Source organism: Strix uralensis, chromosome Z (genome assembly GCF_047716275.1).
Source record: "Strix uralensis isolate ZFMK-TIS-50842 chromosome Z, bStrUra1, whole genome shotgun sequence".
Classification (NCBI taxonomy): domain Eukaryota; kingdom Metazoa; phylum Chordata; class Aves; order Strigiformes; family Strigidae; genus Strix; species Strix uralensis.
The window spans coordinates 46,937,776-46,964,687 of NC_134012.1; the positions used below are offsets into that span (position 1 = coordinate 46,937,776).

The window sequence follows — 26,912 nt, forward strand, 5'->3', positions numbered from 1 at the left end:
GCAGTTTCGGTTATTGCATCAGACTTTGGTTACAAAAACAGTTTCTACTGGCAGGAAACAGATTATCACACTCTGTTTGAAAGGAAATAAGAATTTTTCTAAAAGTGTCCTGGCTACTTCAAGCTAAACTTGCACATGGCTAAGTTACCAGAAATAAGCACTTTTCAAATTTACACTAAAAAATCCTCTGGCCTGCTGGCCTCACTGGAAACCTGGCTCTTTCAAGGGTACTGCTCTGAGACCAAAGAATGAAGGATGGGCCACAAGGCCTATTATTCCCTGCACCAAGTATAAAGAGGTGAGACTTTTGCACATATGATTAAGAACCATGAACACTCTACACAAAAAGATGTGTGAGTTTCAGAACTTACTAGCAGGCCTTTCACTCTGTGGCTTCACTACACAACATTTCACAGTTTTCTCTTAAAAATGCCAACTATACTAAGCCTTGAAGTGCTAAGACGCCATCATTTCTCTATATTAAAAGCAATGCATTAAGCTACTATTATATGTGCTTGCATATTTTTGTGGAATCATTCTGTCAGTGACTACTACTTCAGTATAGTGAATGTACTCTGATTTACGGTCCTGCATGACTATTCAATAGGCGACCTTCCCCCTTTACATGTGGGGAGGCACAGCTAGAGTCCCAGCTAGGACAGGGTGGTGTGCACTGATTTTTAATGGCAGGGAGTTGCAGTGAGTCAATCTAACTAGTGTGCCAATGACATTATTTAACAGAGTGAACAATGATACAACAGATTAACCTTTATTTCCAGTTTGACTCTTCTAGTGAAAAGGAGTTTTAATTTACCAAACCCGGTAGTGTGATCTCCAGCTCTATACATGTTACGCTTTACTTTCACTCTGCTCCATCCTGGGCCATCTTTGTGATCCTGGTAAAAATTACACAGATCTTCCTCAAAATTGCAGCCTGCCTCGGCAGGATTGAAAGGAGTTCCTAAAAGATAGATGCATATGTTCTGTTAGGAAAAGCACAGTATAATAAGCATAGGTATTTGAAGCACAAGGATGCCAAAGTATACTCTGCTTCATCTTTCTTTGCATTACAGAAGATGAGCCTGTGCAAAGATCTTATACACATATAGTGCAAAGTCACAATGATATTAAACTATCAATTTTCTACCACAAGTGGGTGTTATTTTCTTGTATTTTTGCTGGAGCTGGGAGGAAACCTCCTTTACAGCCCCTATAAAATATAAATAAGATACAGATATTAAGAGAAGATTCCTCCTTCAGGACATAATGCAGAAAGACATTCAGACCATTTTTTTTTCTTCCCCCTCCTTCATTCAAAAGATATTTGGACAAAATGAGCATGAGTGTGTGCATGGGTGTCACATTTTCATTTCAGCTTCCAAGGGGATAACTTTCTAACATCAACATTTAATATTTTTTTAAAGAGCAAGGGTTTTTTTTCTAAAAACCCTTTTGTTGTCATGTATAATGTGTGTACGTATGCATGCCACAAGTATGTAAGTCAAATGGCTTTTGGTTCATGTATCACCTCATGGCTACTGACCTCATGCATTTTAGCACAGCAGCAAATAAAGCTGCACCATTTACAGTGAAGTTGATTAAAAGCTAAGCTAAGCTCCCCAGCCTTTCTGATAGCTCCCTCTTGACCTGTGATGCAGAATTCAAGGGTCAGGATTTGCTTTAGTCTGAAAAAATCTCCCTTGTGAATGGGTACTTTTCAGTAAAGCATTTCTACTTCTTTGAAAGCCTCATCAGTCACTTTACCAGATGCTGGGGGAAGGAGAGGCACAAACCAAACCCACCACGCAATTTTTGGCTACGTCAGGAGTCTCGGACCTCATAAGCATCACTCTACAGTAGCACACACGAACCTTCTGCATGGAGGCTGATGGACTTCCCAGAAAGGGCAGGGATACAGATGATCAGCTTCAGAAGCAAAATGTTGTCTTTGGAAAGATACCTGTGGCCTTTCAGCCTCAAATAAGCCAGATCTAAGCACTGCCTGTGTCTTTCCATGTCTACAGAGAAAGAGGAGGCAGCCCTGACCTCCCTGCACTGCTCTCCTAGCTAAAGAAAATGGAGCTGGAGCACTGCCAGGTCCATGCAGCATTAAGCCCACCTTTTGATTCATCCTTTGGCGAGCAAGTTTCATAGTCTGGTACCTTCTCCCTCTGTTTGGCTAACATTGAGACCTTTGTTGACCAAAACTTCCAGAAAAATAAGGAAAAATCTTAATTCTCTTACATACTCTGCTATGTCGGCATACAAGAGAATTAAGATCTTTTGCTTTTTTAACATCTCTATTCAAAACATCTGAAGACGGAAATACAAAATTGAAGATGGAAAAACAAAGCAAAAACAGAACAGATGTCAAGGAGTTAAAGAAACAACCAGATTTACTCAGCCAAGAGTTGTGCATTAATAACATATCTGGAATCTACTCCCTACTGATACTTGAGCAGTGCAGGTAAAGCTGGCAGAGACTCCAAGCAGATAAAAAAGGGGGGAAAAAAAATCTCTTTTTCCTTGATCACCTCAAAACATTAGCCCAAAAATTCAAACTTGTGACTGAAAGAATGGATGGGCTCGGTGGGAAACCACTAATCTACTTTTGACTATTGCTTAGCGATACAGTCAAACCCAAGCAACCAGTACACAGCTACTTAAGAGGCTGCATTCACAAATTACAAGTCCTTCATCCCCAGTGCCTCTACAGCAGGGGTCACATGGATTCAGCTGACTTCTGCTGCTGTGAAAACCTACTAAAAACCTGTCAGATGTGCCACTCTGAGATAAAGAATACCTCCTGGAAGAGTGAAGACGGGAAGGCAAGGCTCCCATTTGGCTCTGAAGAACACCTCAGGGCATGTGGCATGGAAGAAGATAATCTCTGCATCAGCAATAATGAAAAGCCCAGGACATTTTCTTCCGTACCATCACACCTGGGGAAATCCCCCTCTCTTACTGTGACAGGTCAGCAAGTGGTAATTTGTTCAAAAGCTGATGAAAATACAGCATTCAGTTCAGCACTCGATCTGCAGATCCACGAGGCAAGGTCTTTGTAGAAGAAGCATGAAGGACTGGTTTCTGGATCAAATGAATGGCATTAGTGTTTATCTGCTCTTTTGTTGCCAGGAGGAAGAGGAGCCCAATGGCACTGGTCAGTTGAGAAGGCAGCATCTGCACATCACTACTAAATATTGCAAGTACTGACAGATGGTGCAGTGGGGCAAAGCAAAGGGGGAAAACAAGGAAGGTAAATAGCAATAAGAACTCATACCTGTCTGATTGCTGCAATAAACCGGAGAGAAAGAAATGTCATCAAGGGCAACGTAACCTCCCTTGGCACTATTGAAAGCAACTTCAAATATTACCTGGAAATGACAATCATTTGTTATTCAGCTACCAAATACACAGGAATAATTTTGGTACACATCTTCATATTACACAGTTCTGATCAGATGTCCCAGATGGATTTCAGGGCATCTCAGACAGCATTGCAGGTGTCAGGACAAATGAAATTGTATCACTTATTAGGAATATAAATCAGAGCCTGACCCCGGCACCAGATCTTTGCCCACTCAAGGTCAAGGAAAAATCAAGGGGAACATAACTCTTCTGCTGCTTTACAAAGCACCAGTTTTAAAGATGCAGTAAGGCTACTCTCATGATACCATACAGAGCCAGTATTCAGCGTCATCAGTCTGTATTGACTAGAACTCCAAAGCAGCCTAATTATTACTGTATCTAGAATCCATCTGGATCAAGACCTAAAAACAAACTGTGAGGATTACTCTGCTGTTCCAATATTAAGTTTTACTATTTTCTCTAAACATCCTCAGATACGGAAACCTGTGCCTTGGCAGCACAGCTCAGCTGGCAGGGAAAATTTCCTTTAAAAAATTTAGTTAAGATAAGAACCAGAAAAGCTATTGCTGTGTTTTGTTTACCACAAAGATCAAACAGTGTTTGTACTCAGTCATTCCCAAGGGATATAATTTCCTCAAGTAAGTGGAGGACAGTCCATAACTCTTGAGGAAACGTCTTAAAAATCCTTTTAAGTATCAAAGCTCTGAGTTACAGGAAAACTTTGAGAAAAGGCCTAAACCACAAGGCAACCCCAGGGACAAAACAAGGATGTAAGGACAAATGCTTCCAGAGTGAGCTCCTGTTCAGTGAAAGCAATGCCCATGATGTCTCGCCTAGGGGTGGGAGTCAAACTAGGAGAGCTGTGAAAGAATCGTGAGCCATCTCCTTTAGCTGCATGAAACAAAGAGGAAGACCCTCTTGAAGAAACTGAAGAAATTATATGCAAGGTTTAGTCTTATTTCTGTAAAGTGATCTCTAAAATAATGACTGTGTTGGATAACATAAAAATTCCTGGAGCAGAATAAAGGCCCATCTAGCCCAGTGTCTTGTTTCCAGCAGAGCTCCCTATAGAAAGAACTGAAGACAATGACAAGTTTTCAGTTCTTCTTCCCTCACATTGCATTCCTGATGGATTCTTTCTTTCCCATTAAATTGTCTAATCAGTTTTTGAACTGATCAGAATAATGGTATCCATCGTATGCTGTGGAAGTGAGTTCTACAGTTATGTGATGTAGGAAAAAACTCTCCCTTTCATTTATTTTAACACTGTTACCTGATAATTAAGAATTTGGAACAGCAAATTACGAGAAACACGGAACAGTTAATATTTTCTGTGTCATTCATGATTTTTATGAAATTATACCATATTCTACTTCAGTGATTTTTTTTTCTACAGGCTGAAAACTGTTATTTCATTAATTTATAAATAATTCATCCATACTTTTGATTATCTCCACCTCCCTCTTGTAGATCTAGGATATTCTTTTTTAACTGAGGGAGTTGGAGTTGCATACTCTGCTGAACACAGGGGTACTTTGCGTCTTCATCCAGTGGTACAACATCCTCTGATTTGCTGTTTATTCCACTATTGATAGTTCCAACATTCCGGATGGTTTTATGAATGCCATTAGGAACTGAGAGGATTTTTTCGCAAAATTAACCACCGTAATGCCACGCTCTGAGCGATCATTAATTAATTTCCATCTATAGCATTAGGACTGTTTTTCCCCTTGCATGTTACTTTATCTTTATTGAATAAGTAATTCACTTACCATTCAGTATTATGAGAGCTTATCAGATCTAATCTCCTTTCCCATACCATTGGAAGTCTGACAATTCAAATGGATGACTTCGTCAATGACTTTACAAAGCATGAAAGACTATGTAACAGCTCATGAAAATTAGCTTGACCCCTAATAATTTCTGAAAATCTGCAGGTTTATGGTGAATTAATAAATAACCTATATGGAGTTAAAGCAAGTAGAATGAAAGCCAATTTATTTGTAATCCTACTATTAGAAGTGTATATATATATAGGGAGTGAGTATATATATATAAAAATTACATATATATGTATAAAATATGTATTTGTATACATGTAATTACATATGTATATATATAATATATATGCAGCTTATTCCAATCTTCTAAGATATTAGATATAAGAATATATATTTTACATATATATAAAGATATAAGGCACATATATGTGTATGTATATATACACACATACATATACACATATATACACATATATATACATATACATACAGATTTTTATATGCGCGTATTTTTTTAATGCATATATACATATACATATATAAATGTTTATTCCACTATTCTAAGATTTGGATTTTTTTCAGTAAACACTACAGACTAAAAAATTCAAATTATTTCTGATACTCTTGAAATTAACTATAGTAACCATAGAGAGCTGGCTTTCACATCTACAGACAACTGTACTATTAGGGCCGAAGTTTGGACTCTGTCTCGTGAAAGCACAGAAAGACTGAATTTCAGGACTGTATAAGATAGAGAAAAGAGCTTGAAATTTTTTGAAAATTTTTCTTCTGCAGTGGGAGGCATGCATTATTTTATGATACTCAGCATCCTCAAAAATGGATCATCGAGTCACAGAAGTATGGGATTGTGAGAACACTGACATTATTAAGAACTGAAAGACCTCACATTAGTAGGACTCTACAATCTCCCAAAGTATTCTATTCAAGCATTTCACCACCAGACTTCATCTTTGCTGAAAAGCAAGCACCAGTATGGGAAGTGATTCCACCTTGAGCCTTATGCAGTGGACAAAGGAAACAACAGATCATGAGCATCTTTATAACCATCTTTCAGATACCGGATGGCCAATGTTCCCAGCTTGGCCTGAGTTGGCACTGATGTCTGATGCAACCTGAAAGCCACAGCTGGACTGTACAGGAATGATTGCTTTACCTCCACAGGGTACAGCGCATTGAAGTCAACTTCCGCTAGTGCCCAGTCCACACTCAGTGCACTGTCTGTTTTCCAGATCTCTTCATAAAAGCCACTCGTGTCTCTCAAGTAAATGGTAAAAACAATGCTACTCTCCTGCTTTAGTTGATAATAAAAAGATAAGCAGCCAGACATCGGGGCTGTCGTCTTTGGTGAGATTAGCTGGGCCACTTCCTGAAAATGTTTGACGTAAACAGAGTCCACATACATGTAGTGACCTAAAAGTATAAAAGAAACTTGGTAGAAGGACATTCTTTAAAGGACACCACTTACAAGAAGTATCAGGAGATGGGCAGGGACTTAGACATGTATCTCTGTGACCTGGACAACGATGGTTGATTCCTAGGAAATTTTAGTAATTATAAGAGGTTCTTTTTTTTCTCTCCTTTCCTTCTATGTACAACCCAAAGCTGTTTGGCTAACATAGCACTGGCAAAACACTCAGTCTCAGCTCTTTCTTAAGTCTTTATTCAAGTCCTTTATATCGAAGAAAGTAATAACCTCTCTGAATTTTGGGAGCTGTTCATAAATGGAAAAAAGTGTTACAACTGAGTAAATTCCCTGCCTCCCAACAGCTCATCATAGTATTTAGTCTTCCTCCAAGTGCAACTTTTACTAAGGCAACCCAAGTAAAGGAACAAGACTATAAGCCATGTGTTTCCTCACATTTTACTCAGCATGTATCTAATGAATTGGCAAACAACCTTTATTCTGTACATTTCACAATTGTATAATTCTGCTCAGTCTATCTAGGATTTGGTTTCTAAATGTTTTACCTTTACTGAATAGACTGTTTTTTTTGTAAAATCCTTAAAAAAGACTTTCGGGAGATGTTAATAAACAGAAAAATGCATCACAGATTAGTAGATTCCCTCCCCCTTCAACAGCCAATATGACCTGCAGGATTTTCAAAGGGTACAGCTTCTCAGACTTTGACTTCGGGAGAGTTATCTTGATTTAAACAGGACATATCCATGTGCACGCATCTGGTTTTTCTTCTTCTGCACTCTCAGAAACACCCCACCAAACAGTATCAGTTGATGAATGGAAAAATGGTTCTTCACAGTAGAAAACTTAGAGGAGAATGACATGTCAAACTGACAGGGTGCTTCAGCATGGACAATGCAGACTGTTAATTAGCTAATAGCGTTCTCAAACCTGGAGATGTCATTTCTTGCTTCACTCCAGTGGAAGGAGGGGAAAGGGCTTGCTTGGCTTTGGGTCTCCTCCAAACTGCCCACTGCCAGGGACTGGTGACACTTCAGCAGTACTTGCCTGAGAAGTTCTGGGCTTCATTTTTGCTCTGCAGTTTTACCACATTTCATAGCTTAATTATCATCTCCCTGTCTGATATACATTCATAGCCCAGCTCTCACAAAAAGAAGGCTCTTCCATGACTTGCTGCTTCTCAGGCTCTTCTCAGTCGATGGTCAGCAGTGAGGGTTTGGTGTGAAAAAGAAACACTGTGGCTACAAGAAAACAGATCCCTCCCAGTTGGCAGTGTTTCCTATCACATACAGTACTTTATTTAATAGGTAGATCTGTCTGCTGTTGGAAGTAGTGGTGAGTTAAACTTCCATCAAAATTTTATCAGCATTTAGGTGCCATGGGGTGATGCAGGGACGGACTGACACTCTGTACTCAACTCACACAATTGTGAACTAAATAAAAAAGCACAGCGGCATGAGTTAAGGGAAGAGGATCAACCCTGCTTTTCATGATGTGATTCCTTGCACTGTCACAAGCGTCACAATATCCGAGATGAACAGTGTGCTGCAGCAGCCAGATCTCCTGACCGTCACCTACTGTGGTACTTCATGAAACAGTACAGCAAAGGCTAAGATATCCCCCAAACCTTCTCTATGACTATGTAAAATGTTCTCCTCTCAAAAAGGTGGCTGGGACAAGTATTTCACACAGGACAAGTGCTGAAAATGCTTTAAGTCTTTGCAGCATTCTGCCTCCAACAGACTGTATTAACAGCACCGTGTTTGACTGAAAGAAGCAAAACCCCTAGATGGTGCAATTTAACCCGAGATTCTCCAAACATGTTTCAATCCCTTAGCTCTCCTACTCAACTTTTCTACTAGCCACTGGAAGGAAAACCCCTGCCAGCTGTACAGAGCAGCAGTACAAGATTTTAAAATTTACTGTGGCTCATACTTTTACAATCCACAAAAAGATGAAATCCATCCAAAATTTTATCCTTATTTTGAGTAATTTTGAAGTCTAGCAAAGGGTATAACAACATTATTATAAAACTTACAGGAAACATTGTGTGAACTTCTGCAATTTCTCCCATTCTCTTCTAATCCCCTTTTTCACATAAATCATTCTTACCCAGTCAATGTCAGAAGAAAAGAAATAACTCACATAAGAATTTGCAGTATAAGAGTCATACATGGATAACAGACTCAAATTTTCCACTATACTTCTGTCATACATTCATTGCTTACCCAGTTCACTGTTAAGTGTGTGGTCTCTGGGCAGGATAGACTGAGAATTGCGAATGTTCCCTCCACCAACAAACCAGTTGACATTGGGGTTCCAGCGGTTCACAAAGCCACAAAGATGATTTTCTTCAAAGTCACATTCTGCAATTGCAGACATCACCAGCTGAGTGCACACATTTTCATTACAGAAACTGGAAGAGAGGTGGTAACTAAGCACTGGCATCATTTTACATATGGCAGTGCAAAGAACACCTGTATTTATAAAACTGGAGACAGCACTTAGCTTTAATAAATGGAAGCAAACCTAGCCACAATTTTGGATCAATTTTTGCTAAAATTTTCATTTCCATCCTGTTTGGTCCTATCAATCTTTTCATTATTTGGCAATATGGGACTACTGTAATTTAGAACTGAATAAAATAATATAAAATATTCCACTTCATAGTATTAAATAGTGAGAGAAGAGCTTCCGCTTGTAAATCACAAATGGCTAGAAGCAAAACAGGACTAGTATTTCATAGCAGTAATGAGACTGCTTTGTTTCCTTCACAGAGCCAAATAATTGTGACAATTCAGTTGGACTCCACCAGAGCTCCCCAGAAATATAAAGGTCTCCCACAGAGCTCCCCAGAAATACAAAGGTCTCCCAGCCTCCTAGCCACTGAAATTTCTGAACTTCATTAGCGGTTTTTGGCAAATGTCATGAGGAAATAGCAGTAAGTGTAAATATCAACAGAGTTTTGACTCTGCAGCCTGCAATATGCCACTGTAAGGAAGCATGAGCAGGAAGACAGCAGAAATAAAGTCACAGTTGTTATGTCTAATATTTGCAGCAGTCTAGTTCTGTGAAAAGATAACACTTGTTCCTCCTTGAACAATAAATAGCTTTAGAATTAATTATTGCGTGTGAAATGTATATATATAGAATCTATCTCAGAGATGGGTGAACAAAAACACATATCAGTGTGCAACCTTAGCTTAAAAAATATCTATATCGAATACGGCAGCCTACTTTTCCATAAGGAAAAAGCCATTGTCTTTTTTCTAAACCCAGACCTTGAATTCAGTTTTAAAACTGCCAAGATATTTTTTTTCTGTGCAGAGAATATGGGACCTGAGCAGACAGTACTTACCAATACAATATCCAGGAGTTATTTTAATTTCAAAAACTGCTATACTGGCGGATTTATCTTGTCCCATTTCACCTTCCAGTACAATCTGCACAATATAAACCAAACTGTAAATCTTACCGTTTCAGTATTTCCATTATCACCCTGGACATTTAAACAGGATAAACACAAGAACAAATTAAATATATATGAGAGGGGGACACTCATCATTCTTACAGTCAGGAGAGGTGTTTTTGCCGGAAGAGCTTGGCAGAATGTGTTAAAGACGGAGTCAATGCCCTTCCTCAAGGACAGAAGGCACACTGAAGGACAATGATACAAGGCCAAAAAATCCCACACTTCATATAAGAGTATGGAACTCCAGATTCCTCAGCTGTGGCTATACAGGACGTTACTGTGAGAGATGCGATGTGATGGGTTTTGGGTAGAAGTGCTCTCCTCTCAGCTTCTGACTCCTCCCAGAAGGAGCTGCAGACCCCAGACCTGGGAGGTCCCATATCTGCTGCAGGATGCCAGCAGCTCTGCAAAGCTGCCATAAGGTGAGACATCCTTGCCACATGGTCCAGCTGGCCATGCTTTCCTGTGAGCCGTGCCACGTGTTCACTGGGAAGAACACCGACTGACTGGCTCAGGATGGCTCTGCTCACTGATTTTAGGGACAGAGGGGTTAGCTGACTCACATGCTGCCAGCCCTAGGGTGAAAGCAAAGCATAGGGCCCAGAGTGAAAATGTTCAAAAAGCAGTCCGTATACCCCAACACATGCAAACAGAAAGCCCATGGCATGTTCTAAAACTGGCCTTACCTTGTACTTCTTTGTGCTGTTCATTAAATCTAAGCTGGCTATGAGCCAGCTATCTGAAGGCTCCTTGGCTGACCACAGCAAACGATCAAAGCTCTCTCCTTCCTGCCTCAGGTACAGGTTGAGCTTCGCAGGATCAGGTGAAGTCTCTGAAGTCATTGCTATCTGATAAATCAGTCTGACACAGCTCCACTCCTCAGAGTACAGCTCAGGGCTGGAAAGCACTGCTTTCTCACCCTCATAAGATGTATCCACAGAAATGTAATGTCCTGGGGACAGACACACATCAGAATAATAAATGTCAGAGGCTTTGCTTTTGCATCCCTGGACAAAAGTACTTATTTATAAATGAATGGTTGTTCTGGGGCTAGGTCAGGAGATTGAGACCACCACTCACTTGCTGAGCAAGTCATTTAACCTTTTGATATCCCACTGTACCCACACAAATGTCACTTCATGTGCCTTACAGCATTTTTAATCACAGTTTTTAAATTATTGGAAATCTTCAGAGAAAGATGTTACATCACTGTAAAGCAGATTATTAAATAAGTATTGCCCTCCAGAACTGATAGCTGTAGACAGACAGTTTGATCGACAAGATAATTTACACAGGCAGGAATATGCTGCAGGAATATTTAGTTGGTTTACAGATCAAAACTTTTTAACTTCAGTTTTTGTGGTGGTTTGAGCCCAGGGAGCAACTGAGCACCATGCTGCTGTTCACTCACCCCTTCCCCTTCAGTAATGGGAAGGAAAAAATAAAGCAAAATGCTCAGAATTTGAGATAAGGACAGAGAGAGATGACTCAACCATTACAGTCACGGCAAAAGACAAGCTTGTTAGGGGGATAAAAAAGAACATCACTTTAATTCAAACACTAACAACAACACTACTCAACAGACAGAGTGGGGAGTGAGAAGCATTACCGCATCTTAAAAACACCTCCCCCACCCATCCCTTCTTCCTGGGCTCAGCTTTGCTCCAGATCTCTCTACCCTCTCCCCACAAGAGGCGCAGGGGGGCAGGGGATGGGGGTTACAGTCTGTCTGCCACTCCTTCCTCCTCAGGGGGAGGACTCCTCACATTCTCCCTTGCTCCAGCATGGTGTCCCTCTCATGGGAGACACTCCTCCATGAACCTTCTCTGTCGTGAGTTCTTCCCACTGGCTGCAGCCATTCCCATGCTGCTCGACATGGGTCACCCCCACGTGTTGCAATCCTCCCAGCGCCGAACTACAACAGCGGGGGCTTCTTCTTCCCATGGTGTTCTGGCCTTCTTCGGGTGCAGCACCTGCTCCAGTGTGGGGTCCTCCACAGGTTGCAGGTGGGCATGTGCTCCACTGTAGACCCCCATGGGTGGCAGGGGGGTGGCCCTGCCGTCTCACCACGGGATACAGGGGTGTCTCTGCTCCTGCACACCTCCCCCCCTTCTCCTCCTTTCTTCCACTGATCTTGGTGTTCGCAGAGGTGTCCTCGCAACTCCTCACAACTCAAACTCCTCCTCCCAGGTTCCCCCTCTTAAATATGTTATCACAGAGGCACAGCCACTGTCACTAATTGGCTCAGCCTTGGCCGGAGATGGGTCTGACTTGAAGCTGGGAAGCTGGGAACCTTTGAGAAGGTTCTCCCAGGAGCCGCCACTGTAGCCCCCTCCCCTGCTACCAAAAACCCCATCACACAAACCCAACACATTTTTATAATTTAGATTTTAAAACAATACATAAAAACTTCTAAAGCATTTCCTGTTTCAAAGAAGAAAACTAGAAAGACACGCTTAAGTAGTAAAACTACCATGTACAAATCTGCTGCTGCAAAAAAAGTGCTAAATGTAAAGCTACATTTAAATGTATCAGCAGTCTCAATGGGATTATTTCAAAATTACTCTCTGGATGGATATTTTCGGAGAAGGACCTAAAACATAACCTTCTCTGTAAAAACTAAAGAAAGGATGCGATGGCAACCATGAAAGGATGTGTGAGGAGGCCAAAAAATGCCAAAGAAACAACAGTAAAAAAGGGAGGCAACAGTAAAGAAATCACGGTGAAACAGAAGCCTGGTCCCGGAGACTTTACTAACACATCAAAACCAAGATCAGGAGAGCAAAATGGGATACAGAAGTCACAGAAACCTGGAATGTGGCACCAGAAACAAGTGAAACAGTGAGAGAAAGAAAATTTTTAAAAACCCAAGAAAACAACAAAGCAAGCTAGGACATCAATATCTGAAAGATTATCCTATAGTCAATCTGGAAAATGATCCTCCTAACCTAGTAGCAATGTACATCAGACAAATCCCATTCCTGATACTAATTCTCAGTAGCCAAGCTGAAAGCAAGGGCCTAAGTGCTATCAGGGACTGTGTCAAATCAGTCCTTCACCCAGCAGCACATCACACCTATCCCCTTTAGACTTCCCAGAGCATATATTTCTTCTTCTTTAATCTCATTTCACTTGACCTCAGAGCTTGTCTCAGTTGCCACAAATATGTAAGCGCTTGCTTAACTTGGACACATCAGCAGTCAGACTGATGTTAAATATATTGCTTCCCTTCGAGGCACATCCTCCCCTCCCAAATCCTGCCTGAACCCTCCAACTCTACCAAGCCACCCTGGTTGCTTCCCAGGAGCTCCCCTATTGCCTTTTCAAAAGTATTCTCTCTGATGTGAAAAAAATCATCTGTATGGACAGTCACAGCCTGCCCCTCCACAAAGGCAAAGAGCAGGGACTGATTTAATCTACAAGGTTCCCAAAGTCTTCTCCCATACACCCCCTGGAAGATGCCAGGAGCAGGCAGCAGCTCTGACAACACCCGATTCCTTGGGCAGTGCGTATTACAGCAGCCCCCTGCATCTGCTCCCTCTCTCACCTGCAAAAACTGTGCACAACAATGCATTTGTACTGTACATTTTTGTTTTACAGATGTAAGATAAATGACGGCTACTTACTTAGGGGGTAGATGAAGCCTTAAGCAGTATAAGAGGCTGTGTAAATACAGAAAAGCTTCATTTTCTTTCCCTTTTTAGGGAATGGATTTTTTTTGCCTCTTACCATAATTTCTCTTTGTATCTACTGTCTCTTGGAGGAATATACAAAATCACTGGTTAAGTATGAGTAACTTGTTACTGCAGCAGCATATGAATGAAAAATAAACACAGGAATAAATATTTTAAAATAGGCACCTAATGTGCCTGCCAAATACTTAATCTGCCACTATGTAAAATATGAATGCATAAAACATCCACCTGCATACAGATAACCAGTTAGTTCACAAGAGTTAGCACGCACAGTATGTATTTTCTGGCATGTGCTAGTCTAAGGTATGACTTTTTTCATATGCATGGAGGATAGAGGGAAATCACCAAGGCTCTAACAGAAATTGAATGCTTCTCACATATTTGTTTTTAATTGATGTAAGTGGCAATATTCAGTTCAGATGAAGAATCTGTGTTTTTAGGCTAGTCTCAATTTGGATCATTTTGCTTACAAAGAAACCTACAATTCAGAATCCATGCCTGGCAATTTCAGTTTAGATTTCAGCCCTATTTTTGTCTGTACTTCATGAGAAACTCCATAGGAAACAGAGCATTCTTATAATATCCATTTTTTTTTTCCCTGAAATAAATTAGTGTCGACATAGGAAAACACACTCACAAGAAGACCTCAAATTACCAGTTATGAGGCTTAAATGGCTGCCTGGCTTTAAGACTTAATTATAAGTAGACTAAGGTTCTTCTACAAAAATAGTGGTTTAAAAGAGAAAGAAAACCTCTTAGAGTTTCCAGTTGGGATGATTATTTTACTATAAACTTGACTCGGAGTCCTCTGTTTGCTGTACACTTGTTTTCGCTTGGTCTGATTCCCCACTGATAGGAGAGCAAAGACCATGAACTCTCTTTTTAATTGGGGTTTTTTTTTTTAGTTGCTTTTTAAAAAAATATTAATTTGACCTATTCATTAAGTCTCCAGAAATGGAGTGCTCTCACCCGCAACCTGCTAATCATTTTAGCATCTTCTGGAAGTTTAAATGTGCAATTTGCTCCACTGTAATCAATGGGAGTACTGATAGCTTTATGTGTAAGTTTAAATGCTTTGCTAATCAGGATCAGGGAGCCTGGCGCTTTGCAGCATCAAGCACAGAAAATGCTAATGTTAAACTGCTTCCAAATGAATGTTGGCATTGATTAAATGGCCTTTATACTAAACTGTTTTTCAGTAATAGCAACAACATGTACCATTGATGCAGAAAGGAAGGTCTCACAATGCAGACCTCGAGGACTGACACAGAGCAATTGTGAGAGCAAATCAATGTGAAGAGAGGGTTCCTTGGGGTAAAGAAGCAGACAACTTTCCACACTTCTTTGTTGGAGTAACAGAAGGATATTTAGCAATCTATCGAGAATTTGGTGAATGCACAGTGCTGTAGACTGAAATCTCTCATTAAAAATGTAACATGCAGCTTCATTTTCCAGCATGCCACATGACTTTTTCCTCAAAATCCTCCTCCAAATGCCCACAGCACTTAATTTGTAGCAGTCACTCAGGAATTATTAAGAGAAGGCTACTCTTCAAAATCACAGGAAAGCAAAAGAGAGGTAATCCCAGAATGCTAGGAAAAGCCTTATGACACAGTGACACAAGCATACAATTTCTGGCAATTACTTGCTCAGAGGGTAGATGCAGCCCTAATCAGTATAAGGGGCTGTGCACATACTGGAAAGCTGAATTTTCTTTCCATTTTTAGGGAATGGCATGGAATTTTGCCATTATGATGAAGACACCATACAAGTTTCTTCACACATGACAAAAGCCAGGGACCACTAACTACTACCTTTGACTGCTAACAGCTAGCAGTTCCCTGGTGAAGGCAAACACCTACAGCCAGGAGAAGAGATGGGAAAAAGGGGACTCTCAGATGTGTTTCCCTCACCACTCACTCACTACTGAGGCTGGTGAGTAATGTACTTTTTACCCACATTCCTATAATGACTTTTTACCTCCTGTGGAACTTCACTGACTTCTCCTTGACAGCTGAATTGAACTGTACAGGGCCAAGCATGTGTTCATTTTACATTCCTCCATGTCCAAGCAAAATATTGAGCCCAGAGGCGACTAGGAGCCAGTGTTTCAAACCTATCCCCCTCCACACAGCTAAGCACTGCAGTGGTAAGACTCACAAAATGAGACCTTTAAAATACTTCTGTATGCATGTCTCTCCTCTTGCCGCTCTAATAAGCAGTTCCATACAGAGTCTCTCAATTACAGTTGGTGATACATTATGAGTCATACACCCAAATTTTCATTTTTTTTTTTATTTACTTACCAAATAGGCATCAATACATCAGTCAGCAGTGATTATATCAATGGCTTAGGGAAAGGGGGGTTGAGACCAGCAATACTACTTTTTCTCAAAAGCAGTGCAGAAATGACACTGATTGCTTTCTCTGTAGATAACACAAACAAGACAAAATGCCAGATACTGGCTAATAAACTAAACCAAATTCTGTTGACAAAATGAAAAAACCCAACTGGGCTAACTAAAATTACCAGTTAGCTTTTCAATTATATATTTTCTCTGTAAAAATTTGGAAGAGTAACCACAGACATGTTAGATCCTTTGTGGGGTTTATATCTGACACAGCTGTTCATTTAATTCAGCAAACAGTGCTTTACAAGAAAAACTACATATAAGCAGTGAGCTCCAAGAGAAACAGTATTAAGGAAATATGAAGCAGAAAAAGTTTGGGAATTTACATTTGATTAGGCACTCATTTATACAGAAAATGTGCAAGAAATACCTTGAAGTTGCCAGTCATGTTTGGATTTTCTCTGTACTTCCCATACAGAAACAGGAAAGAATATTACCAGGGATTCTTAGGATAAAAATTGATCTAATGATACATTCTCTGGAATCTCAGTGTCTGGATTTTGGGCTGTGGCTTCAGGGGTTTTTTAAAAATATTCTACTGCCATTAAAAAAAAAAAGAAGAAAAAAAAAGGCAGTAAAGCAGTTCATTTTTCAGGACCTGTTAAGCCTTCTTCCGTCTCCAGGAGAAGTTAGTTAAAAATATTAATGATACAGCCAGAGAGACATCATTTTGCAAATGAGTTTGCACATGGAGGTCATCCCTGGGTACAGATAAGATTTATATGAAGGTTCAGAGTTTAAGTTAAGAACTCAGAAATTCTACAGCTACTTCACATGAGATTTTGGGTGAACCTAGGAGAAGGCTTGTGGTCTGAACTTCAGACTCAACACTCCACTTTTCATTCCATTTCTTTTCAATAGAAAGCAAACTTTTCAACTAAAGTGGACATCTTTTGCTGACAATTTGGCTTGAAAAAGACTGTGTGAATCAATGTTAAATCTGTCTATCTATGAAAAGTTGAGGTTTCTGAAAAAAATTCTTTCTCTAATCAGGAACAGACACCATGCAATTTGGTAAGGCTTTTTGGAGGGAAGAAGAAGAGTTGGAGGGTGAGGTGGGTTTTTTTCAAATTGTTTTAGGCAGTGTCTTGAGAGAACAAAAAAATTGCATGAGCAAGTGACTTTTCAATTGGAGGGAAAGGTTTTGCCCTACAATTCCATGAAGAAAATAAAAGAAATCCCCAAACCTATCAGACACAAAAAAGCTTGCATAAATATTTCAGCTAGGTCCATAATACTGTGCTGGGATTAGAGAATCAGCTTAAACTGCAACTATAGTGGCAATTTTTAATTAGAAGTCAAACGAATGCAGTTTGGAATACTTTAATAATCTTTCAACCTACAAGCAAAGAGCTATCACCAGAACCAGAGGACTTTGCAGCAAGTTTTGGTCCAAGCAGCCTTAAAAGCTAGGCAGCATGGGGCTAAAGGGCAGGGAGCCCTCTCCCAACTGGCTGCAGGTGGGGAAGGTCCCCTCTGGGCAGTCTTGGCCACAAGGTCACCAAACCTGACGAACATCAAGAGCCACCAAGACCTCTTGTGTGAGCAAAGGTCTCTCGGTAGCAGCAGTGCATCCCAGGCAGTCAGAGAAAGCGTCACCTCTGGCCACTGCTGCTGGACCCGAGGACGAGGTCTGTCCACGAACCCCTGGCGAGGTCTTCCCCACAGCCCCCTCTCCAGCCTGATCTGGCAGACAGGGAAATGTGCAACAGTGGAGTCGGTGTTTAACCACTTCCCTTTGGCCCTCAGGAGACTTGTGGCAGCAGTTTCTCTCCCGGATGGACAGACAGATGTATGACACACACGGAGCTGCATGGCAAAGCCTGGCCTACATTAATGAAGGTAAAGGTTCAGTCCCAAAACATCCAGGGTGGTGCCACGATTAAAGCTACTTGACCCCACAGGGCATAACTGGTATTTTCACTCCCATCAGCCACAGATTATTTCTGGTAAACCATTAGATTCACAACAGAAGAACTGCATGGTATATGCTGGGACCAATTAGTGTTGTCATCATAGGAAAAAACTTTTCGGTCTGTAAACCTCCTTGTCTCCTCTGTGGTTTCTTAAAAGCAAGTCTTAATAGCTAAGTGATGGAGAAGCAGGAGGTGGTCTGTGTTTGCTGTCTGCAGTGACTGACATGCACTGCTACTGTCAAGGCTTTTCCTCCTCTTGTGTATCTACAGGGGCACCTCAAGCCTAAAGCTGTCACCTTTCTGCAGCAAAAGGTGGTGGTCCTGCCTGGGCGCTGCCAGCTGCCCTAACCCGGCTCGCTGCCCAGGCAGGGAGGGCACCTGAGGACCCGGTTAAATCTGCTCCTGTGCTACTCTGCTTCTTCAGGGGGAACAATGGGGTTTCCAGGCAAGATTCACAAAGCTGAGTAGTATTTATTGAAAACAAAAGCATTTTGTAGAAAAGCACAGCCTCGGGCAATGAACACCCATGCAGCTCACCCCAGGCAGTCACACACCTTCCTCTTACTGGATGGACAGCCCTGACAAAAGGAGCTCCCCCAGCAGCTTTCTCTCCAGCTCACCTTAATTTACAAACGAAGTCTCCTTCCGGGGACCGAGATTTATCATTTGACCCTTTGTTTGCCACAGTCACCAGACCGGGCCAGAGAGCTCATGCTTCCCAACGAGGATGAATCTTCAAAGGCTCCTTTCCCGGAGAAGGGCTTGGATTAAGTACCAGCTCCACCTCCTGTCCCGTCATTTGCTCCCCCAGCAAGTTCAGAAATACAGCTGTTGGCAAGCCAGTGAAAAACCATAAAAGTAACACAATTAGCCCTGAAACACTCTGTGACTGCAGCATCTGGTCACAGCTACTACCACACTGGCAAAGCCTTCCAGCCTCGATCCATCAGCGTGCCTGTGAAAGTCTGGCAAAGGTCCAGCTCACACTGCCGTTTTCTGTTTCTTATTTAGAGGAGTTGCTCCACTGCACTGGGGAAGCTTGAACTTGTAAGAGCTATTTGGCAATAGCTGGGTCCTCTCCTTGCTCTCCCTCTTGAAGTCCCAAGATCCTTACATCATGCACCAATTACACCAGATCTTCTGGTTGTTCCAAACAACAAAGCATGTGGGTTTGTCTTCTTTCACAATGACCTCACAGATTTTTATACAATTTTCAAGTTTTCTTTCTGCTTGTTCCAACCAACCCATTAGTCCCAGTGAGCTGTTGTTCAGACCACACAGTTCTCCTTTCCATGCTGTTAATTACATAATTTTAGCAATTTTTTATCTCTTGACACAAAGGCTGCCAGGTTCTTCTCCAGTATCTCTGGTTTTCTTTGCAACAGCTCTTTCACAAAGCCATTGTCATGACTTCTATTAGCTGGGATACTTGATTGAGCAGGATGTAGGTAAGATTTAGAGACAAAAGATTCTCTGCTGTGAATTTCTTAATTGGAAATAATTTAGAAAAGCCTTTTATTTGTTCTTTGGCATCCTATATCAGTTTCCATTGTCCCCAGTGGATGGGGAATATTAAAGATAAAAAACAGATAAAGTAGAAATCATCAGACATCTATTTGTTCACAATGCTTATCTCTTTCATTACTAGCTCTATCTCTTTGCTAAATCATGTTTCCACCAGGATCAAGCACACAGAGCACTGCGATAGCTCTTCTAGCACAGCTGCTTGTCCTGGCAGAGTGCATCACAGGGCTGCCTTCTTTTAGCAAAAGAATATGAAATTTCACTCCTACAGTATTGCCTTGCATTATGTTGTCTATTTACTTTTTTCATTGCTCCTATCATTTATTTATGCAGATGCATGTGGTGTGGTGGAGTATGCCTGTAATATATTACAAGCTCTGTTTTGTACTGTGTACTGAGCATGTCTCAGCCTGCCCAAGGCAAACCTACCTATCCGCAGTCCCCACAGCTTTGGCATTTTTTTCAAGAAAAATCCATGAGATCTGCAACCCAGACCAAGCTGTTGGCCCACAACCTGCAGGGGAACCAATGTGAGGAAGCTGATGAGCCAGACCATGAGACAGGGAACTTCTCATTGTGTTTTAGAAGAGGGGGTTTCTGGGGCTATGCTCCTCCTTGGATCAGAGTGACAAGCACAGTCATGGGGAGCAGGAGTTTGAGAGAGAAAAAAGAGATACTCCAACCCAACTTTGATTTGGTTGCTGCATGTCAGGATTTCCATTAATATGAAAGATCATGCTTTTGTGCTTCAAAAGCAAAGAATTCTTGGTTGAGAAATCTCCTTGGTATGCTCCAAAGCAGTTAAACTAAAAGCCCATGGTGCTCACTGTCTTAGCAAAACTCTGAAGCAAACCTACACTCAGCCAGGGAAGTGGGAAGACTGGTCCCAGCAAGCAGCGGCCCTGGGAGGGAGAGGACAAGTAAGCCTTGGAGCCGGGGTGAGCAGCAACAAGTCTGCCCAGTATGAATTGGCTTAGGTGCACAAGGGAGTGGGGTCATCATGTGCAGGGGGGCTCCTGGGCCAGGTGCAACACTGCCCTTGGGGAAAGGAAAAAACCCTCAACCAGTAGCCTTCTGGAGTACATCTGCAAATCACAGGGATACACTCAGTATAAGTTTATAAAAGCAAAACTTTTTTACTACATGGATCTGCTCTCTCTGCATCTGTCAAATCACTTGGCCTACTGCATTACCCTAAAAACCAGTTCATCTGCCTAAACAGTTGTCTGTCTCTCCCAGCTACATCAGATCAACTCATAAAATATAACCTTTGCCCTCAAGCCTTGTCCCTCCAAGGAAAGTTATAAATGTGCTTGGTCTATATAAATTATATTTACTCTGATACTCACCTGGGCCCTAGGTCTTACATAGACTGAAACATTATTCGGTTTGAAAATATTTGAAATATTTATTTGGCTTCACTGGCTTCAGAAGTTAAACTCTGGTGAGTTCAGTTTCCTGCTTTCCAAATTTTACCCTTTTTTTATACTAAGATCATTAGGATGACTGGCAGGCTCATGGTGGGCTGATCAGTGATGTCACATCACAAAATACAAGTAGAACTGCTAACAGATGGGTATTTATATCCATGTCCTGAAATAGCTGGCTACAGAAAGTGCTTACAGGTGAGATAATCAGATCCTGATGGGTGCTAGCAGCCACCTGAGGGAATCAGCCTAGCTACACCATCAGTTTCCAAAAGCTGTGGAAGGTTGCTGTCTCGTAACTTGTTCATCACCGGCTGCTGCTGTGGCTGCTGTGTTTACTCAATGGCTACTCTCGAGTAATCCACTCTAAGCAAGAAAGCGGTTGCAGTGACTCATCTTCTGCCCAGCAAGCTTCATCTTGGACCAGGAACATGCAATGGTGAAGATTCAGCAACTGCAACCACAAAACCTGCAGACAAGGAATGCATCCATTGATGTTGAACATAACAACCACCAGGACCATGGCTAATATTTCCTGCAGCTCTGCAGAACCGCATCCAGCAGTTAGCCACTTCAAAGATCAACGCTGGTGGCCTCAATTTACCAGGGATGCTTCTAGGCTTGCAGTCCTGTACGTCATTCCTACCTGGTAGGTAGCTGTTAGGAACTGAGGATGTGTGTGTGTACAGACAGACTAAGCCAAAATTCACAAAATTGGAGAATGGGGTTTTCCAAGTGTTTATCCAAATAGCCACAAGTTACATAACTGTAACCTTTAACACATCTCATGCACATTTTACGGGAATGGAAAGTAGCTGTACCTTTAATCCTGAAAACTACATTTGACCTTTAAGTATAACCTGTTGTACCATCACATTCATTAGGTATCGAATCCCCTATGCCCAGAGATGTTTGCCAAAGGATTTTTCATTCAAGTATAATGCATCTAACTTCCTGCCTCCTCCTGTCAAGCAGAAAGTACACTTCAAATGACATGTGCTCCATGGCAGAGTACATTCATCAGAAGCCGAGCACAGCAGCTCTGGTCATAACCCTACTCCTGGAAGGGAGCTCCTGTTGACAAACATGAATGATGACTTCTGGTTGAGTACTCTTAAACAGAAACTGTTAAAACTGGTAAAATTAAACAAGAGGTTAATTTCACAACCCAGGAAGCCTGGAATCCAACCTATCAAGGCTACTCTGAGCTTTGTTTTTTCTTCTTCAATTATTACTCTTTACCCCTTTTTGAGTGTATAATTAAAAAAATACTTTTAAAAATATGAAATGCTATTTCATAAATATGAAATTCATATTTAAAATTATGAAAAGGCAGGAATGAGAGCTTGCTTTTTTTTCCAGAAACTTGCATGTACTTATTAACCCCAGAATGACTTTCCAGTTTTTACAGAGATTACAGAAAAATTGCACATTGATAAATTTACTGCTGGTCTCAAAATTCAGAAGATCCCAAAGTATTTTACAGGATGCTGTGGGCCTCTGTGGGGAGGGGCTGATGCTCTATGGCTCCTTCCACTCTGCCTCAGTAGTTGCAATCTCTAGTACCATTGGAAGGAGATTCAGTTGAGGAATTTTGGCTCCAAGCAAGACATTTGGACTACCCAGAATTACATTTGTAAGGATCACTTGGTATCAAAAGCAAAAGACACCTCCTTGTGCAAACTCCAGCCTAAAGGAACAGGAAGAAATGGATGCCAGTGAATGTTACGAATGTTTAGATATTTAGGAGATTTACAAACCAGTATTCTGCTTTCCACAAGGTATCTAATGGCTGAGCGTAATCAACAGAATTTTGATACATTTTAGCTTCCCTGGACTTTGTGTTTTAATTAAAACAGCCAGTCAATTTTTTCTTTGTGACTGAGTCCCAGTCAGTGAACCACCTTATACATCTGAATTCATCTCAGACAGTCGGATGTCACCCAGAATATGCACTGGGCTCTGCCATCTGTCTGGCCCCATCTACTCCTCACACATATGTCACACCGTGGTGGCCTCTCTGCTTCCCCTCCATAGGAAATGGTAAACAAAGTCCTTCAGGCAGCCCTTTCACATGCTGCCTAGGGACACTTGTCATCACAGATGCTCAGACTTTGTTCTTAACACAGGTCCCAGATATTTCCATTCTTTTTCTAAATAACTTTGGAAGTGAAAAACTACTGAAACTTTTGACAAATTTTAGCACTTACTGCAACATCAGTCCAGTGAATATCCAGTATTATCCTCAGGCATTTGCTTGCAAGGGCATTTGGCATACCTCAGCTGATGTAAGACATATTTTTCAAGACAGAAATAGCACCTGAGATATGAACTGGTCATTGGAAAAAATCTATCAATCTGATGTTGCCAGTTCATGACACTGTTTCCTTCAGGATATACTCACTGACTCCCATTTTCACTGCCAAAGTAAAAGCTTGTCAAAACCTGCCTAAGTATTAGAGTTCATGGGCACTAATTAGATTCCCCCCCCCCCCCCCCCCAACGGATTATTAGGGCTATTAGGTCTCATTCTACTTACTTTACATCCTAAATATACTAGGGTGATCACACCGACATTAATGAAGTTTAGGTAAACCTATAAAACACCAAGATTAACTTACCTGAGTGCACTTGGGCTGCCAAATCTCACTGGGCACTTAACACTATCCACAGTGAGCGGTCCCCTTGCAAATGGGGTCCCTGATTTACAGCTCAGTATGTAATTAAAGGACCCCAAAAGGCCCCAGCAGATCCGACCCTGCATCCTCCCAGCTGGCTCATAGTACCTAACAGTGGTCACAGATGGATGCTCAGGGAAGAATTAAGTGTAAAACAAGAGCATTGAGATACTGCCAGCTGTGCCCTCCCAGTCCCTGCTGCCATTTTTCACTGTGGAGGACTGCCTGAGCTGTTTGTGGTATTGACTGTATCAACAGATGAGCCCAACTGAGCAGCATGTGCCTCATACTTATTCTAAATGAAAAGAAACTATGCAGAAAATAAACCCTGCAGAAATAACTTTGCTCTATCTGCCAAGCTTTGTGTGGTCTTTCTAAAAACAGTCCTTAGTCCAGTTTCTCTGAGAAAGCCTTTTAGTGTCACATTTGCCATAAAGTATAGTTCAGAAGTTATTTGAGACAAGGCAAATGCTGGAATGCTTGAAGGTGTTACCAAAGTTCATACACTGTCAACAAACACGTTCAGCACTGGTCCTAACACATTTTCTGTATGTTTATAGTTTCCCCAGGAACAGTGAATTCTCTGCTCGAAAAGTATTTTCTGCAAACACGCAACCTTTGGGGGGAAATCGGAGCCAGAAGCTCACACAGGGTGCACGTGGGCTCTCCCATATACAGCTCTCTGCACTTGACAGCACCGGCTGGAGTCCTGGCATGCCTGTCTGGTCACTGGCAATGACTCACTGCTTTGTTTCTGGTGTCAAGAAGCAGATTTTCAAGTCTCAAACTGTCCTGGCAGCTGATCCCACCAGTTTTGCCTGTTACGCTGCAGTCAGAAACTTGTGCTGCCTGCAGAGAAAGCTCCTTGTTTACCAAAGAAATTTGCAGTGGTACTCGCCCAAGAAGTATCAACGGACACCTTTAGGAATGCAGAGGCAACTAACTCCTTATTAAATGTTAACAGGTGATTAGACTAGCTTCACAGCCTTTATTTTGGGTTCAAAGGTGTAGGATTGTCTTTTCCAGCCTCTGCTCCAGACTATAAACTCAAATAGCATTGACAGCTGTTCTGCAGCTCTCACACAAGAGACATTTGCCATGAAACGTGTTATCAGTGCAACTTCCTGACATGGTCCCCAGCCTCTCCCATTATTGTGGAGCAGGGGAAAGACCTATTTCCACAGCACAGAGAGGGTGAAACTCCCAGAGCTGCTGCTCCTCCTCCACACCTCAAAAGCTAAGAGTAAACTAGGCCACAAGAGTAGCTGCTTGCCAAGTTTTATGTTGGAAAACAAGGGAAATATTTATGACCGTTGGGAACTTGGAAAAAAAAAAAAAAAAAAAAGGACAGATTTTCAATGCATGATACTGAAATAACCCGAAGTACTGAGCCAGTATTCCTGTAACTGTGGTGCTCTGACGGAGGAAAACACAAGGTCTCACACACCACTCTTAAAAGTCTGGTCTCCAATGCTACTAAGAAGTTGATCCAAGCTGACCTAGTATATGACAATCACCTAAGGCCAAAAATCTTCACATTCAGAATTTAAGTAAATGTAATTTCACAAGATCACTGCAAACCAGAATTCTGCTATATAATTTTATTTTTTTATTTAGGAAGGAAAAATGCTAATGAAGGGGGAGATCAATAAAACATATCATGCAAATAGGTAACTAAATTTTCTGTAAATTTTTAAGATGCAAAAAAGGACAGAGTATTTTAGAGAGCGAGGGATACAGCATGCAACACAAAGAAAGCAACCAAGCAGGGATATTCATATACATGGTTATTTCCTTGCTTTTCAAAGTGCTCTATTTTATTTTCTTTTCCACAGGATTTTTTTTTCTTCATGCTGGCGTTTTAAAAACCTGCTTCAAAAAAGAAATCAAAGCCTGCAATATCTTTTACATTTTGCAAATAAAGGAATTGTTTCTTTGTCATGTTTTTGACTCTTGAGGGAAAGTATAGGAGTATTAATGGAGAGGAAACTGGCCTCAAGAAATGCCCGTGGTTGTTCTTGCAACCCTCTGGGGAGGAAAACGGCTTTGCTTCCCAGCCATTCTCAGACCCATGAACCAAGCTGTTTCAGGAAAATATAGACTGATTCCAGCAGGGGAAGCATACTATGAATTTTAAATCTGCTTTCCCCTTCTCTATCTCTGTGCCACATGAAGCCCAGTCAGGAGAAAATTAAACCCACAGAGTCTTACTGAAAACAGATCTAACTGGGTAGCTCAACCTCTGCTCTGCTATTTAATGAGAGAATAAACCTGTACTTAATTCTTTGTATCTCTCTCCATAAGTAATTCAGCAGAATAGGAGGGCTTAAATACTGCATCAGATACAAAAGGGGAAAGAAAATTCTATCAGCTGAAAAGCTTGTTTAATCATGGCCTGAGGGATTGCCAGTGGACCACTGGATATAAGCGCAAGCTAAATTATCTCTTATATTAAGCAAAAGCTATGGCTGCCTGCCAGATGACGAGAAATAACTATATGGCAAAGAGGCCTGCAGATAGGCAGGTCAGTGACAGGCAGAAGGCTGGCAGCTACTGAAACCTGCTGCACCTTTATGTAGATCTCTTGGCATTTAGCGTTTGTTCTTTGGCATGGAGGAAATGTGTCACAAGAAGCAGTTGGCAACCTTATTTGGACAGGAAAGGAGTCCTCCAGTGCAGGATCTGAGGCAGAAATGTGCATTCCCTATTGACTAATTTTTGTGGTTAAAACTGGCGAAGACTCTCCCCATCAGGCACTCACCTACAGAACACAGTGCACAGGCTTGCTATTGCCACTGTGACCTGCACACTGCATAAATGCAGCGTCCCCTGTCAGGCTCATTACCTTCTTTACTCATTTGTTGAATTTCCAGGACATCCAAAATCCCCAGTATCAAAATGTCCTTCTGGGCACATTTTCCGTCTAAAATTTATATCCTTTCTTTTCAGGGAAAAAGGGTACATAGGCTTTTGATGGGACAATGAAATAGTTTAGTAAGTCCTTCTTACTGATAATAAACTGTGGGTCACTTTTTAAAGATGCTTACCCTTCTTGTGGGAGTTCCTAGTTATATCAAAATAAATGTGAGACAAACCAAACTGCCCACACTTTGACAGTGTCTGGTTAACATTAACATTTATTTCTTCTGCAGAAGGAATGACAGACTAGATTTCCATTGTAGCACCATGGCTTGAATT

At 41.3% G+C, this 26,912-nt stretch overlaps 1 protein-coding gene across 2 annotated transcripts in view; it reads right to left on the reverse strand.

Annotated features, from left to right (window-relative positions):
- Positions 1–26,912, reverse strand: part of MAMDC2 (MAM domain containing 2) — a 68,049-nt gene that overhangs the window by 20,129 nt on the left and 21,008 nt on the right. For both annotated transcript variants that reach the window (XM_074856475.1, XM_074856477.1), the window contains exons 3-8: positions 10,750–11,015; positions 9,950–10,034; positions 8,820–8,957; positions 6,325–6,581; positions 3,281–3,374; positions 815–961 (exon numbers count right to left, since the gene is read on the reverse strand). In XM_074856475.1, coding sequence (XP_074712576.1) covers positions 815–961; positions 3,281–3,374; positions 6,325–6,581; positions 8,820–8,957; positions 9,950–10,034; positions 10,750–11,015 — 987 coding nt within the window. The remainder of the gene's footprint in view (positions 1–814; positions 962–3,280; positions 3,375–6,324; positions 6,582–8,819; positions 8,958–9,949; positions 10,035–10,749; positions 11,016–26,912) is intronic.